A 16,343-nucleotide genomic window follows, 5' to 3' on the forward strand; every position below is an offset into this window, starting at 1 on the left:
AATGCAACTCATCCTAAAATAGGGCTAGTGACGGCCAGTGCTTTGTCTTTCGGAAGCATGTATTTTTGTCATTAATTATAAAGGGAATCTTGGTTGATCACATAAGACTTAGAGATCCAGCCTTCAGACACCTTGCTTAGAACAGGTGCATCATGCTTTAATGTTTCAGATCATCTGTAACATTAACTGGGTCTTTTTTCCTAGAAGCAAAGGCAAACGAAGTTTGTGAGAGTATGGAGGGTTAACTGAAAGACCTATACCCTAAAAAGAAAATAATTCCTCAGCCTAGAAATTTTTTCTGTTATTGGAGCTAAAATTAATGTCACTTGAAGGAGGAGATTAGAGAGAAGCACTTTTTCCTATTTTGGTATTATTTTTTGCATTCAGTAATGCTTTGCATAGAATTCAGTTATGTTATTAGAGGTCATCTTAGCCCCTGCACAGTTATCTTTGATTTGTGTGTGGGTTTTTTGGTTGGGGGTTTAGGTGACTGAGTAAACAGCAGGAAAATATGCCTTGAAAGACATACCCTTAGATATGTGGTTTGAAGGTTGCGAATAGGAAGGCTGAACTCCTGCAGTAGATTTTTAAGCTTCTTATTTTTCAGGTTAATAGTGTTTTTCAAGACCTTTTAAGATCTTGTTTCATTAAATCAGGCATGGAAGAGCAAAAAATTGAAAAATACTATGAGACATTAAAGATTTACTTTCATTCTGAATTCCTGTAGATCTACCTATGCATATTCCCTGTCATCTTGCTTCAGTTACAGCTTTTTGTCTGCCAAGTGTAAATTTTATGTAAGGAATGTAAAGAATTTTTGTTCTATTTTTTAAGAAGTACAAAGACCCTTTTCTCCCTTGCCCTTCTCTTCCCAGAGGAGTGGGGTCCTTGGGGGGTCAGTGCTCCCAGTTCGCTCTGCTCCGAAGGGGTGGAGGTTTGCCAGCCCAAGGTGCGCGGTGCTGTTCAGGGAAGAAGCTCAGCAGGGCACCGCCAAACTTGGGTTTTGTGCTAAGAGCATTTAAAATTAAAGCTTACTCCCTGAAGCCAAGGATTGTAAACAAGCACTTGATGTTTAGCTTGTACATTAAGTGCTATCATAATCTTAGCATTGTTTATCTTATTGTCTCCTTAATCCTTTATATAATTGACTAGACTTTTATCACAGACATCAGGAGAACATTCCATAGCACTAACAGACCTGAAGTGTCAAAATTCATTTCACCCATACCATTCTTTGCCCTACACTTCAGAAACCCCCTGGAGTCTCTCCATCCCTTCCCTTTTGCATGGCCCAGTGCACCAAAGGCACAATTTCACCAGCCTTATTTCCATCCTCCTGACTGACAATATGATACTGGGATGGATTTCAGTTACTGATGAGCTACTGCCTCCCTTTTTGATGGCCTGTCCCTTATGACACTCTTCACTATCTGTTCAGTGAGAGCATTTGCACACAGTGCCTACCTGGCAGCTAGATAAAAATCACAGAATATATATATTTTTTCCAGGCAGTGACATCTGGCTTGTTAGCTGACTTGGCTCCCGTCTGCATTGCAGACTCTGTCGGTAATGGCTGTGCAACCATCCCAGAGAGCTGGTCTGGGTCAAATGCTTGCAGATCAGATGGGCTGATTCACCCTTCTGCAGAAAGGATTTTTTTTTGCCTTTGTTTTTTGCTTTTCATCAGACTTTGCATTTGGCAAGCATAAAAGAGAATTTCATCCTAGGACTGTAAATCTTTTCACCTCTGAGGCTGCTGTCTAGTGTTTTATTGCCTGAATACTGTCTCAGACAACAAAGCTGCAGCAAACAATAGGGTCTACCTGGCTAAATAGTGTAATACTGTCAGGCTGTCTGTTCTTGGGCCATCTACGGTTTTGTATTATTAATGAGACAGATGAGTATATTCCATCTTGTCCTAGTTCCTATGGACATACAAAATATCTCACGATAGGAGATAGCGATTTCAGTAACAGACCTGAAGAGTGGTTGGGTTTAGAACCAGAAGAGGATCATGACAATGTGTATGTAGCAGTGGGTGAGGGAAATTGGAGTCCTATCTGCATCATACTGACTCTGACTGTACTCCTGTGGCTTGTCTGTGATTTTACTGGTGTCACTACAAATTAGAACCAAAACCCAGAAAGTGAAAAGAGTTATCCTTGGGGGGAGTTATTTGAGTGGCAAATCAAGCCTTGTTTCTTCACACAGAGACACAAATTCACCTTGAAAATAAGTATTTAAAATAAAGAAGTTCTCTACAAGCATTAGAACTAATGAAGCCTGATTTCCGATAGATTTGTATTCTTTTTTCCTCCAAAACTTTTGCTTGGCAATGACCCCATCTCTCCCTATGCGCTCCATGAGGGCACCCCCAGCACAAGGGACAAGCAGTTGCTTCATCAAAACATCACATCAGCGAGTACTCCAGTAGTTATAACACAACGGGCAGGCACCATCCTAAATCAAAAACTGGCGAGGAAACAAGAAGGAGAATGGCATCACCAACTTTCAGCATGCAAACGCTCAGCATGGGGACGAGCCCAGGTTCCCTGCTCTGTTCAGGCACTGTTTCAGGCATGCAATGCAGACAACCTGTGAAGAAGGCGTAGATGAATGGGCAATGGCATTGTCAGTCATCTCAATGCTCCTTACATGGGTTATGATCAGATTACAGTGAAACAAATATCAGACATGTAACGGAATTTGGTGACTGAGCAGCAGGACATTAATTAAAACAAATTCCTGTTATACAGCACAATAGTGCATATCTAAGAGGAAATACGAACTAATCTGATACCACAAAGTCACTGTTAAAACTATCAGTTCAGCAGGATACCAGGGCAGCACTGTAGACTGGGAAAAAACTGGCAATATTTTGGAGCACAAGGATGGGATAATTATTAATTCAAATATAGCTAGATAGGGATGTTCCAGGCTTAGCCTAAGTTCTGTCAATGAAACCAGCAGCACTGTCTCAAAGGGATGTTGCGGCTTTAGCAGGGTTGCAGAAAATGGTTATGGAAAAACTGTCAAGCAGAGAGACAGGTGAAAAGGTTGCCATGGTTTACCATGGAAAGGGGGAGGAAAAAGTAGGGAAGTGATAAAAGCACAAACTATACGGAAGGTTGCAAGAAAGGCAGATCAGGAATATTTTTTCCCCCATCTCATGACCTGAGAACAAGAAGATGTTCAATGAAATCAGAATTTATTGCTTCAAAATCAAAGGGTCTACTTCACAAAATGTCCCACAAACTCTTTTCACTGAAAATGGTGGGACTGGTTGTTTAGTGAGGATTTAATAATTTTATTAAAATTCTAATATTGTATTTTAAAGCTTAAAACACTGTCCAGTTGTAAGAGGCCAAGGTAAGATCTGTTGTGAGGAGCACATCTACCTATTTTGGAGTTTTTGCATCTTTGTGTGAAAGAAGGAAGTGCTAAAATCTGCCTCTCAGTCCAACAACACATTTACTAGGCACAGGAGCAATAAACCACACATTCTTCTTCAGTCTTGGGTCCTCCACTGTTTACTATGTCAATACTTGATTTCATTGGGAACATTACCTGATCAATAAGCCTGGAAAAGTGACCTAACTGAAAATGCCACATTAGTTAAGAGAGGAGAGTTAACCTGACTCATCTTGTGCTACCAGAAGATAATTACACTTCTACCCTGGTTTTTTTAACAGGCTAGTTCAATTTTATGTACAAATTGGAAGCAAGGCTATTGGTAACTCCTGCAACAGACCAAGAGCCAGGAATGAAGGTAAATTCTCTTTTTCCTGTAATAGGCTTTTTGTATTTGGAGTCTTCTAAAGTGTTTTTGCCTTTTTCTGCCTTTACAACATCAAAAAGATTGTTTCATTTTTTAATATGAACCGACCAACTGTTCAGTTTTCATAAATAGTGCAGAAAGCTATTTGCTTCTGTTCAACATTTATATTTACACTTATTTCCACCAAACCTAATGGAGATCTGTCAGTAGGAGTAACTTTGTTGGAGCTGTGATGGTTTAAGACAACATTTGCAAGAAGAGGTGTAATAGCTGTTCTTAGACTACTTGATAGTGTTAGGAAACAGGTAAATTTACAAGTACAGAGGACTTTCTTCAGATCTGAAATAAAAGGAATAAAATTCAAGTTCGGGATGAAGTGGGCAACTTCCATTTCTGATCTGAAGAAGAGTTGTGCACCCGAAAACTTGTTTAGCTTCTCACATGCACCAGTGGTGTAGTAAAAGTTTGCCTTCCAACCCAATCTCATGCTTGTTTTACCTGGAATACAAAATCATAAAGCTACAGCTGGAAACATATTTAGACTAAAGAAATTAATCTTGCTCAGCTGTATGCCCTCTTATTTTACCTACATGATTCAGAGTTATTGAAGCAGGGGGCTAATATTTGCATTTGGGAAGCATCAGGAGAGTTTTGGGAGTGGATTCCCCATGTAAAGTTGTCTAGTTGCATGAAGACAGATCACTGAGATCTGGTAGATGAGAAAACCTCATTTTCCTCTCAGTATAAATCATTTAACATCAGTGGTTTGTTTCCTGACGTATGCCATTAACATAGATACTGACTCAGAACTGTCATCTTTCAGCACAGATTACAGTGAGGGTTTGATTCTCCTCTGATTGGCACCCGTATAAGACACAAGAAAATCCATGATCTTTGAATGTACTCCAGTATAAAAGAGTTTTAAGAGAAGAAATATATATAAGAAGTGCTGCTTTCTTGCACTAACCCTTCTAATGAGCTCATAAGTTACTTCACAATTCTGCTATGTCCTAGTATTTGCCATACTCTGTGTAAGATATGAAGACTATTTTAAATTATCTAAATATTATGATAATTAACTGTTAAGGATGCTGTGAGGTTGCATGGGTAGCATGAGCATTGTGAACTACCCATATTGGGACCACAGCTATCAAAATTAGAGCTTAGAGTCCCACACAAACTGCAAGGATGCCCAATATGAAATAAACACTGAATATATTAAGAAGTCACATTATTTTTATGGTTTCTGTGGTACAATCCTTAGATTCACTGAGGTTGTAAAAGATTGGATCCTTTGAATCTGGTGAAGACTAGCAAGGTAACATGTGGCAGCTGGTGAGCCTGCATCACCTCTGCAGTGGGACATTGTCCACAAAATGCTCCTGGACCAGGAGATGCCAAAAGGGTAGGGGAGATGCCAAAAGTGACGTGCACTCGTCGGGAGCTGGCAGCTCCTGAGTACAGGCTGAAGAGTTCCCCCCCTTTGCTCTATACAGTCAGACTAACTGCCTTTGTTAATTTTAAATACAGGGCTTGTCGTTCAATACACTAATGATAACGGGATCACCTGGCATTTGCTGCGAGAGCTGGACTTCATGTCATACCTGGAACCCCAGGTTGTTTCGATAGACTTACCTCGGGAGGCCAAAACCCCTGCCACTGCTTTCCGCTGGTGGCAGCCACAACACGGTAAGCAATGCCAACCTAAAAATTCATTAAGCAGCTTTACACAACCCACATGTCAATGCTCCACAGTATGGACATGTTCTGCAGAAACCTCAGCTTACCAAAAATACACTATGGTGAACAGTTTGGGTGTTGCAAGAGTATATTTAGGCTTTCCTCAGCCACACTGCAAATGTGACTTGCTTTTATAGCACCAAGCAGAATAGTGGGCTTAAGTGTAAAATTGTTTAAGATCTAAGTTTAAATCAAAGATGTTGAGAGATAAAAGAGGGGAGGGCAAAGAATATTACACAGAAAAGCCTAAACAAGATGAAGGGATTTACCGGAGTATAGAGTGACCTGGGTGGCAAAATGGCTTACACATTTTATCTCATTTTTTCTCTGTTTCGTAAAACGAGACATAACTTGGCCTTCAATCTGCCTAGCAGGTTGTTCCCATCTCGCTATTTTAGTATCTCCACACTCCAAAACAGGACCCCCGATCCCCATAATTTCTGGTGTCCCAGCACCTCCCTTCTGCTGCATCTCCAAAGTGCACTCAGTCCCTTCCCACCTCCTCAGCTGAAAGTAAAACCCTGGTGCTGACTGATACCTGTAGGTGCTGTGAGAGCTCCCACCTTGTGCAAGGGCAAGTCACCGCTTTTGAAAGTGTCCTGATGAAGTGTCTCGCCTTTGTGCAAGGCAGCAGCTCCCGGACCCCTGCAGGAAATCTAAGGTGATATTTAGAAATATGGCAAAGTACATTTTAACAGCAGTTCCCTGGGGAGAGAAGCACACAACTTACATTCAGGTAATTATGGTATGCAGTTCTTGGATATCATTTATCATTTTGATGGCTGTTTTTTATTTGTACCTTTTCTTACGATGTATGTGCTAGAGTTAACTACCCTCACTAGACAAGAGAGTAGACAAGGCAAAAGGGATCTGATTTTGTTAAGAAGCCATTTTATGCGGGAAAAATGCTGACCAGCAACAGGTGCAGCACAGGCCATCATTCTGCCACGATCATTCACACTGGTGAGTGGTGCAATGCCAGACCCATTTCTCCCTATCTGTGTCCTGCCCATGACCGCTTGCTCTGGAGACACCTGGATGACATCTGTCCATGCTAAGAGCAGTCACTCTGAGACCACCTGATGGCAGTCCTGTGGCTCCCAGTAAGAGGGAGAGTTTATGACTGGAGATTGAAATACCACCTTCCATACCAGTGCCTACAGGAAACAACCACTCCTCATTACAGAGATTAACTGCTTCATAGATTGTCCTCTATCTGCCATAACTCATTGCAGAGTAGCCCTCTCAGCCATGAACCACGTTCTTCCTAGTGTAAAGACACAAGTCCTGGCACATAGCTGTAAGTTCGCAATTTATTGTCAAGACTTTCCTTCTTCTCCTGTGAGGGCAGTGATTGTACAGAAAGATGGCATTTTCAGCATGCCAGTAGAAAGGTGAATAGAAATGAAGGGCTGGAGAAATGGGCTGGGGATGATGAGATGGCAGCAGGCTGGAGAGCATAAGAGAGGTTTCCAGGAAGGAGAAGGTGAAGAGCACTTCTATGAATATCATCTGTATCAAGAGCCTTCCGAGTTTTCCTCTGTGTACTGTTCTCTTCCATACAAAAGGTACTTTGGGAACTAGACCGAGGTCTTTCTGATTTAGCTGTGGGAAGTGGCAGGAAGGCTACGACCCATAAAATGAAAATTCCCAATCTAGATGCTCAAGGAGTGTCTCATTCAAAAACAGGGAGAGCACATGGTGGCACATGAAGGCACGGAAGCTTGAGAAATGACGAGGGAAATACCTGTGTTTTTCTGAAATAGAAACATACTCTAGAGTCCAGGTTCATCCTTGAGCAACATTTTAGTCTTGTTTAACAGTGCTCAGTCTGCATGAACACAGGATGTGGGCATAAAAAATAAGTACCAGGGACTCCACTAACCTGCCTGTTCTGCTTTTTATAGGGAAGCATTCAGCTCAGTGGGCTTTGGACGATGTCCTTATAGGGATGAATGACAGCTCTCAGACTGGCTTCCAGGATAAATTTGATGGAACTGTGGATTTACAAGCAAGCTGGTACAGAATACAAGGAGGTCAAGTAGACATTGATTGCCTGTCCATGGATACAGCTCTGATGTTCAGTGAAAACATTGGTATGTATCACCAAACATTTCTACATTTGTATGAGCCTATTTTATAAACGATGTGTGGGTGAAGTTTTTACAAGACGGGAGGTTATACACAAATTCAAGTATACGGTAACCTGTAAGGAAGCAAAAGCTGAAAAAAAAGTGAAAATACCAATAACAAATATGAATGACTACCAAAAGCATATGCATTAGGTACACTTTTTATTTTTTTATTCTCTTTTCTTAGGAAAACCTCGTTATGCTGAGACTTGGGACTTCCATGTATCAGCCTCCACTTTCTTGCAATTTGAGCTGAGCATGGGTTGCAGCAAGCCATACAGTAATTCCCACAGCATTCACCTGCAGTATTCTTTAAACAACGGGAGAGACTGGCACCTGGTGACCGAGGAGTGCGTCCCTCCAACCATTGGCTGTCAGCACTACACTGAGAGCTCCATCTACACTTCAGAAAGATTCCAAAACTGGAAGAGAATCACGGTCTACCTCCCACCCGCAACCAAGTAAGCACTGCTCTTCTGGCTGTTTAGCATGATATAGATTTTGCTGATCTAATTTGAGCAAACATCCCCCAGCTTGGGAATTTTCTGCATGTCTTTTAAATTATTAAATGTGTGTTGTCACGCCATCGGAATTTTAAATTTCACTTCAAAATATTTCATCAGATATAATGTGAACTGCAGGAACTTAAGGAAGCAACAACTTTGGATGAATGAATTCTTAAGTTTTGCCTATAATCTATGACAGCAAGAACAGAAATGCTAAACCAAGCTTTTCTAACATTTACCCAATAAGAAGCAAGAATTAATGCCCTGACCCATCCTTTCATATAGAAGTATTTTCTGTCATTGCATATAAGTTGTCATCCAACATTTAGGCATGTCAGTCATGTCATTCAGCAAGTCACAACACATGTTACTGGATGTGCCACCTCCACCCTTTTGACCGGGAGGAGAGTTCTGCCTGCCTCCTAGTGATATCCCATTGTTGTAAAAGGACACGGCAGATATGCTGGCATCTGTCTCTCTGAATAAAACCATGCTCTAGTTTAGAAATAACAGATGATGATAATATTGCTTACCCTTATTCTGAACAGTTCTGTAATTCTTCAAAGCACCCTACATGTTACCTCTGTAAATTTCACCACCCAGAAAATACAGTGGTAAAAATGGACACACAGTAAATAAACTGGCACTGGGTTTCACATCTTGATTTCTAATTCCATGGTTAGCTCCAAAGGACCATGCATCTTCTCTCAAAGAATATTCTTCTCAAATGTGATGATATCCCGATCCTGTCAGTCTGAGGGCAATTCTCTGTGCGTTGTTCCAGGATCAGCTCCACAGCACATTTCCTGCCTGAACAAATCCAAGATAATCTAACCCATAGAATCTTGACAGACTTTTTTTCCAAAATACTTTTCTCATCTGAGGAGAACAAGGCAGTCAGCAATTACAGCAATGCATATGCATGTGCATGTGTGTACATATATACTCATACATTGTTATACATATATATACTAGAATATGTAATCCGTGTTTTTTCCTTACACGACACTTAGTATAAATGAACATATATTAATTCTTAGTTTGCTGAAGCAATTCTATTGTTTTAACTCTGCTAGCAGCATGTGGAGCTGCCAAATGCTAATGTAGCTAATAGTTTCTGCTCAACAACTTTGCTGACCAGCAACGTTGACTTTCTTGGTTTTCACTTTCAGCACCTTCCTCTAGAATCTGCTGGGATTTTGCCTAAAGAACTAACCTGAGAAATTGAAACGTCTAGTTTCAACATGAATATGAATCTTTTCCAAATACAGAGAGTCATGCTTATTGATATGTTTTTCTTCTCCTGAACTCCATGAGATTTTCTTTATTATTTAGCACTTTGTGGGGCAAATATTTTGTAGCCTGAACTACATTCACTCTATTTTTTCTAGCTCTCCCAGAACACGGTTCAGATGGATTCAGTACAACTACGCTTCTGGTGTTGATTCTTGGGCTATTGATAATGTGGTCCTCGCTACAGGGTGCCCCTGGATGTGCTCAGGCCATGGTATCTGTGATGCAGGTCGTTGTGTGTAAGTAGCATCCTGCTTAACCTGCTTCGTAGAAAGGATGGCATCTTTTATCTGGGCCACATGGATAACACCTTCTCCTCCCATTTTGTTGCTAGGTGTGACAGAGGCTTTGGTGGTCCATACTGTGTGCCTGTCATTCCTCTGCCATCTGTCCTGAAGGATGATTTCAACGGTAACTTGCATCCAGACCTTTGGCCTGAGGTCTACGGTGCTGAGAGGGGAAACCTGAATGGTGACACCATCAAGTCTGGAACAGCTCTCATTTTTAAAGGGGTCAGAGATTACTTACATTGAAAAAATGAATAAAACCCAGTAGAGTTAAAAACAGAAAGTAATTTTTTTGTTGTGCCCCACTGCCCCCCAATATGTCTATGTCAAAGTCTTTAGGCTAGAATTTCAGATTTTTATTTTTCTTGTCTTTTCCTGCACTAAATATGCACCATGGTGGTCACAGTTGGTTTTAATGAGAAAATGGGTTTCATCTCTTTGTTGGCTATTACTTTAATTTGTGGTATAAATTGCTCCTTAATCATCAAAGGAAAAGAATGAAACTCTGAGCTGAGATTCTTGAAGCCAAGTGAGCGTTCTGGAAATATAGTACACATTACAATCACTTGGGTTTGTGTCTTGAACTCCTCTGATTGGCTTGTTAGTATCTTCAATAATACATAATAGTCAGAACTATAGCCTATGTAACCAATATTTATGTAGTTAGCCTGTGTTTTACTTAATTCTATCGTTTTGAAGTTTTCTAGCTCTTTAACGATTTTTTTGTTCATTACGGATTAAAAAAGACCAGGAAATATCATATTTTCCAAACTTCTCAGTTCTTCAGCAAAACACTTCAATAGAAAGACTTTCGTTCACAGAAGCACACAAATTTTAAGCTCGCACAGGAGTCTTCATTTGACACTGTGAATTCAGTTGCCCCAAAAAAGCCAAGTTTAATATTGTTTGGTGTAGAAATTAATTCCTTAAAAATATTTCTTTGCAAAACATTGACTTCAGTTAAACCTCTTTAGGACATCTAAATCACAAATCACAGGATTTGAATTGTCTAAAACTTGGATTGGTTGTTCCTGCAGGTTGTTCCCCTGGGGGAATGGGTCTGAGAGAGAGGGAAGCTCTGAGAGGTGGTTTGCCAGATCTCTGCAGAACGGTGACTGGCTCTGGTCCCAGGATCCACACAACGCTGAGCTCATCTATAGAGACGGACAGGACCTTAGGGGCCACAATGATGTTTCCTGTCTGTTCCCTTTGCTTACTGCTCTGAGCCAAGAGGTTGCCCCAGAAGAGGATATTTGTACAAAATATTTTTTGAGACACAGAAAAGAGCTCCTAGAGAGGAGTCTTCCTGCCTGGAAATCAGGGTTCCTGGCTACTGTACTGTTTGCCCCAAAAGAAGTATACTAGTTTGGGTTCAGTGTCTGAATAAGTCAGCGCTTGCACATCAGCTCACATCACAGTGGTTCAGAGCAAGAACTGAATAAGCTGTACCTGTGCCTGTATCTGACCATGCAGCTGTGCCTCTAGTGGTGACATGCGCCTATATCTAGGCTTTTCCATTATGGTGGCTCATTTTGCCAAGGCTATCACTGTCCCCATTTTCTGCCTGGGAGAAAGTCTCTCTTGCTACCACCAGCAGTCAGCAACAGACAACCTCCAAACAATAGTAAACTGCAGAGCATCTTCGATAATGGGAACGAAGATTCACACTGTATATTCTGTATTTGCAGGAAGGATTGAGAATGCTTATTTCAAGAGATCTAGACTGCACCAATACCGTGTATATCCAGTTTTCATTTAAATTTATTGCCAAAGGTAAGATCACTGTTGATTTCCTATCACTTCTCTAAGCTTATTCATACATAGTAGCATCACAGAAAAGAATATGGATTTACATTTTCAACTTCAGTGCACATGATCATCAGTTTATTGTAGATAATATGGGAATTTGTTTGAGATTCTGCATCATCCCTACCTTGCTAGCAGCCTACATGGCCATCTGTGCAGTAAAAGAATAAACTGTGGTGGTATCAAAAACAGCACAGCTAGTACAGTTTTTGAGCAGAAGAGAAACAAGATAGCTGAAGATTTTTAGATATTTTGCAGTATGTTGGGGAAAAATGAATTTGTCAGTTTTTAAAACCATAAAATGGTGCCTGTAGTAGGTTACTCAAGAGACAGATAAGCAACTACAGAGTTTTTCAAGTTTCAGTCCACAGCACTAAAAGCTCTTACCATTTGGCTTCCTAGTAAGTATCATAAAGATGAATAAAACCCCATCATTCTATTTAATCGCGTACAAAGAATAATCAGGCTTTGCAAGCCAAATTTACAAGTTGGTGTAGCAAGCATGAAACAGTTTCTATAGATGAGCATGTTCAAGCCAATGATTTAGTCTTACCCCACTCCAAGCCCCTGCCATCTCTGGCCTCACAAAATAATTTTATTCCAGTCAGGAGTGACATGGTGGAGAAACATTAACCTACCTGAGCATTTGAATCATACCCACACAGTCTCAGAAGTTTTCCCCCGCATCGCTTGTAGAACCAGTGCTTCAAGGCTGAACCCTCAACATGCAAAAACCCACTCCCTTTGGTGGAAGTTGTTCATAGCTTCTGCAGGAAGCTCAGCACTCTGGGACTGGACCCCAACTGACTCGTCATTTGCCAAAGGACAGCATGAAATAGTTTTGAATCACCTCTTTCTTCCTAAAAAATATCTTAACCAAATCTCTGTATGGCCAAGTGAAAATGTAGCTCTTTCTGAATTAAGTTTGACTCCCTTTAATAGGCATGTAATCATATATCTTTGGCTATTTATTACTATTGTTTAAGTACTTTCTGGAAAAGAAATAAAACAATAGCAGCCAACAACATAACATGCCCTGAAACTCTAACATGCCCAATACTTCATGTTTAAAAGCAAAATCTTTGTGAAGACTTCTTTTACAAAACTATGCCTTGGAAATATTTCTACAGATGATTCTTGCCAAAATATTAAAAAATGTGATGAGTAAAAATATCATTCTGAAAGGCAGGAATAGCCAAAGGCTCAAAGCTGAATTTTGATATTTGACCCACAAGAGGTAAAGCAGTGAAACTCCAGGAGAAATTTTTTCACATTAAATCTGTATGGCTTGCTAGTCCTAGGCCTGGATCCAGGATTTATTCTCAACAAACTCCCTAATGTTGAACACAGATTAATATAGTACTGAATTACTGAAAAATATCTGTGGTAGAAGGAGCTGATTTGTTCTAATCTAAAAAATTATAACACTGAGCTAGTGTCTCATCTAAGTAAATTAACTGCAACCATACATATAATGAAAAGCCATGTAAATTTAGCCCCTAATTTGTATAGCATTTTCAGACCAGCAAGGGAAAGCACAGGAAGGTGTATGTGTAATACATATATAACCTCTCAACAGTTTAAATTGATGTGAAAGCAAGCCCGTACTCTGTAATACATGTCAGAATAACCTAATTGTACTTACACTTGAAGAAGTGTTTTTGAGCTGGTGCTTTTTAAAGCCAGATTATAATGAATGTAAATGCATGTCCTCTCTGCTCCAGGCACCCCCGAGAGGTCTCATTCCCTCCTGCTGCAATATTCTGCCAATGGTGGCATCACCTGGCACCTGATAGATGAGTTTTACTTCACACAGACTACGGATGTCCTCTTTATTAACGTCCCTCTGCCCTATGCAGCCCAAAGTAATGTGACGCGGTTCAGGCTCTGGCAACCTTACAACAACGGTAAGAATGAGACACCCATGGGACTCTAGGTCCACACTTGCGCAGCTCAGCATCTGTAAAAGGCTAGATTTTTTGATTCAGCCAGAATAGAGACTCTTAAATCTTGTTTCTTTATATTTTAAGTTCTTGAATTAAAATTATCACAGGATTATGTTCACTGTTTTATAAAGCAGCTGTATGCTTTAAAGTGAAAGGACCTTAACCCAATACCCCTTAACTGCATGCAGAAGACTATCAGCTTTGGTTCTGCAGGGACTAGGAGATCAAGCAACACCAATAAAGTTAACTTTACTCATGTTGCCCTCGTTATTTTTAATGCACCTGATTGTAGTTTACACTGAAGCCCCATTAAAATGCTCCAATTATACAAGTGTCCCAAGTGTAAATGGGAACTGGGCCTACCTTGCTCAGAATTAACTAGGCATTAAAAACGCATTTAGAAAGAGTATGTAGTGAGCAGTTAATCGTTTGATTAAATTGTAAAGGACTGTGGAAAAGCACAAGAGGAATGCAGCTCATTCTTCCTGATTACAGGGGATGTGCCAGCTCTCCTCTGTTCTCAGTTACTCTGAGCACATCTCTTAGCAGGAGCTGACATTAAGGGCTCTAAAGAATTCCAGCAATCATTTAGACACAGTAATACAGCAAAGATTTATTCCACACAGGCAAATACCTAGCGCACCTCTTAATAAAAAAGCAAATTCAAATCTGGTCCTAAGAATCCAGTTCATCCTTCTCATGGGTCCTGCCTACAGCATTGAACTAAAGTTTTCTTGCAAACGTTATCCTTATGTAGGAATCTCATTTCAAAGAAGCCAATTAACTTTCTCTGATCAGCACAAAGGCTTTTAAATAGATTAAAAAACCAGTTACACAATAGATCTGGCAATCTAATCCTTCCTCTCCAGTCTGAAAGCACCAATTTTGCAACACATTTGAATCCATAATACATTGGAGAGATGGTCACTCGGTTTCCTTCTCTCTCGAAGAGCTCTTGCCAGGCAAATACATGCTGCTGAGTGCGAGGAAAAAGGTGTAGAATGAAATAATCCTTTTAGGCTGCTTGGACTCTTCAGCAACTGCTCATTTAGATGAATCTTAATTAAAGAAGACATCGATGCTAGAGTTTCTAAGTAAATGTGATTTAAGCAGAAAATACTTGCTCAACACAGGTTTTTCACTCTTCAGTTTGCTGTGACTTCTGTAAATTTTAGAGGAATAGAAGTTAATTCTGTAGGGTCAGAGTGCAGAGCAGTATGGGGACTATTTTCATGGAAAATGATAATAGTGAAGTCACTCCTTAAGCGCCCTCTTCTCAATGTAATCCATAAATACTGGCTACTACTCTGCTTTCTAATAATAGTGGTATTAGGTGTAATAGGAATGTTCCCCTTTTCTTTGTAGGCAAAAAAGAAGAAATCTGGATTATTGATGACTTCATTATTGATGGAAATAATCTAAAGAATCCCATGATCCTTTTGGATACATTTGACTTTGGTCCCAAAGAGGACAACTGGTTTTTCTATCCTGGTGGAAACATTGGGCTTTATTGCCCATATTCATCTAAAGGAGCTCCGTAAGCATGTCTCAGCAATAAATTAGAAAAAAGTGACTGTGGAATAAACTGAGTCTAAAGTACCCTTTTCCTTTTTTTACAGGGAAGAAGATTCAGCTATGGTATTTGTTTCAAATGAAGTTGGAGAACATTCCATTACAACAAGGGACCTGAGTGTAAATGAAAACACTATAATCCAATTTGAGGTACTTGTTTTCAGAAAGTTACTTGGTCTTTCGCTTAGACAGTTCTGCTCTTTCAGGTCCTGCTCTTTGGTGTATTCACCCAGCTGTTATGACCGCCGAGAAGCCTGTCTGATATCCCATGTAATTGCTTTGATAATAGTTTCCCTCACATGGGTGTATCATGAAACTTTTAACACACAAAGAAGGGAAGTTTCTGCCACAGTCTTCTATTATCTTGCCTAAGTTACTACTTTGTCCGTGCAAATATGCTTACACTGCTAGCATTAAAGTCCATGTCCTACGAGCTGGAGAGTCACCACTGGCAGACAAGATGAGGAGCAAAATATAGTGAAGGTCTAGATTGCCGCTTCACAGCCTGCTCAGGGTAAGTGTGCAGCTGGAGCAGCATGCAGCATTTCCACGAGCTGACCCAGTGGAGAACTCTGACTGCATCTGTGACACCAGAAATTAATTTTTTCCTGCATGGTCTATTAACTGCCCTGGCTGTACTTTCTCAGAGAGCCAGGGCTCTACTTTCCTTTTGCTTCTGCCCATGTTTTCATAGAGGCTTTCGTGTTCTTTGCGCGTGATGGCCTGAATTAATCCCATCTTGGGGAGTTATCTAAAGCTCATGAATAAAGAGCATCTATTTTGTGCTTCTCATGTGTTTGTGGAAACAGGAACCCCCATTGACAACACATAGTCTAAATTAAACTGTGTTTCTGGTTTATCTAAAAATCTAAACTGTGCATTGGCAAGGGCAACTACTGATGGGAGTAACCGTTTAGCCTAGTGTGTATTAGTTTAGTGGGGTCATTATATTGTCATTAAGAAATTGTAAAAGAATATTCCATGTAAATTGCCATGCCACAATTACCAGGCTGCTTTTAATAAAGATGTAGCATGCTGTAGCATTAAACAGCCAATGATACCAGTTTATAAACAGTTACTCAAATGATACTAAGGGTTTTCCAAGAAAACTAGGTTTAGCTCTGTACTCATGCACGCTTCAGTTTGTCATGCAACTAATTCATAAATTATTGAATACAAACCATTTTCTGTTTTAAAATATAGATTACAGCCTGTAGAACAAAAATGTTTGAGGTCATTTTATGATATCCATAAGTCTTCAGAGCATTAACCTCATAAAATCT

At 40.2% G+C, this 16,343-nt stretch overlaps 1 protein-coding gene across 2 annotated transcripts in view; it reads left to right on the top strand.

The window, feature by feature from the left end:
• Positions 1 to 16,343, top strand: part of RELN (reelin) — a 300,342-nt gene that overhangs the window by 237,268 nt on the left and 46,731 nt on the right. For both annotated transcript variants that reach the window (XM_075429592.1, XM_075429593.1), the window contains exons 31-40: positions 3,693 to 3,769; positions 5,309 to 5,467; positions 7,426 to 7,614; positions 7,838 to 8,111; positions 9,548 to 9,688; positions 9,784 to 9,961; positions 11,425 to 11,509; positions 13,267 to 13,449; positions 14,854 to 15,025; positions 15,108 to 15,210. In XM_075429592.1, coding sequence (XP_075285707.1) covers positions 3,693 to 3,769; positions 5,309 to 5,467; positions 7,426 to 7,614; positions 7,838 to 8,111; positions 9,548 to 9,688; positions 9,784 to 9,961; positions 11,425 to 11,509; positions 13,267 to 13,449; positions 14,854 to 15,025; positions 15,108 to 15,210 — 1,561 coding nt within the window. The remainder of the gene's footprint in view (positions 1 to 3,692; positions 3,770 to 5,308; positions 5,468 to 7,425; positions 7,615 to 7,837; positions 8,112 to 9,547; positions 9,689 to 9,783; positions 9,962 to 11,424; positions 11,510 to 13,266; positions 13,450 to 14,853; positions 15,026 to 15,107; positions 15,211 to 16,343) is intronic.

Source organism: Opisthocomus hoazin, chromosome 8, assembly GCF_030867145.1.
Source record: "Opisthocomus hoazin isolate bOpiHoa1 chromosome 8, bOpiHoa1.hap1, whole genome shotgun sequence".
Taxonomy (NCBI): Eukaryota; Metazoa; Chordata; class Aves; order Opisthocomiformes; family Opisthocomidae; genus Opisthocomus; species Opisthocomus hoazin.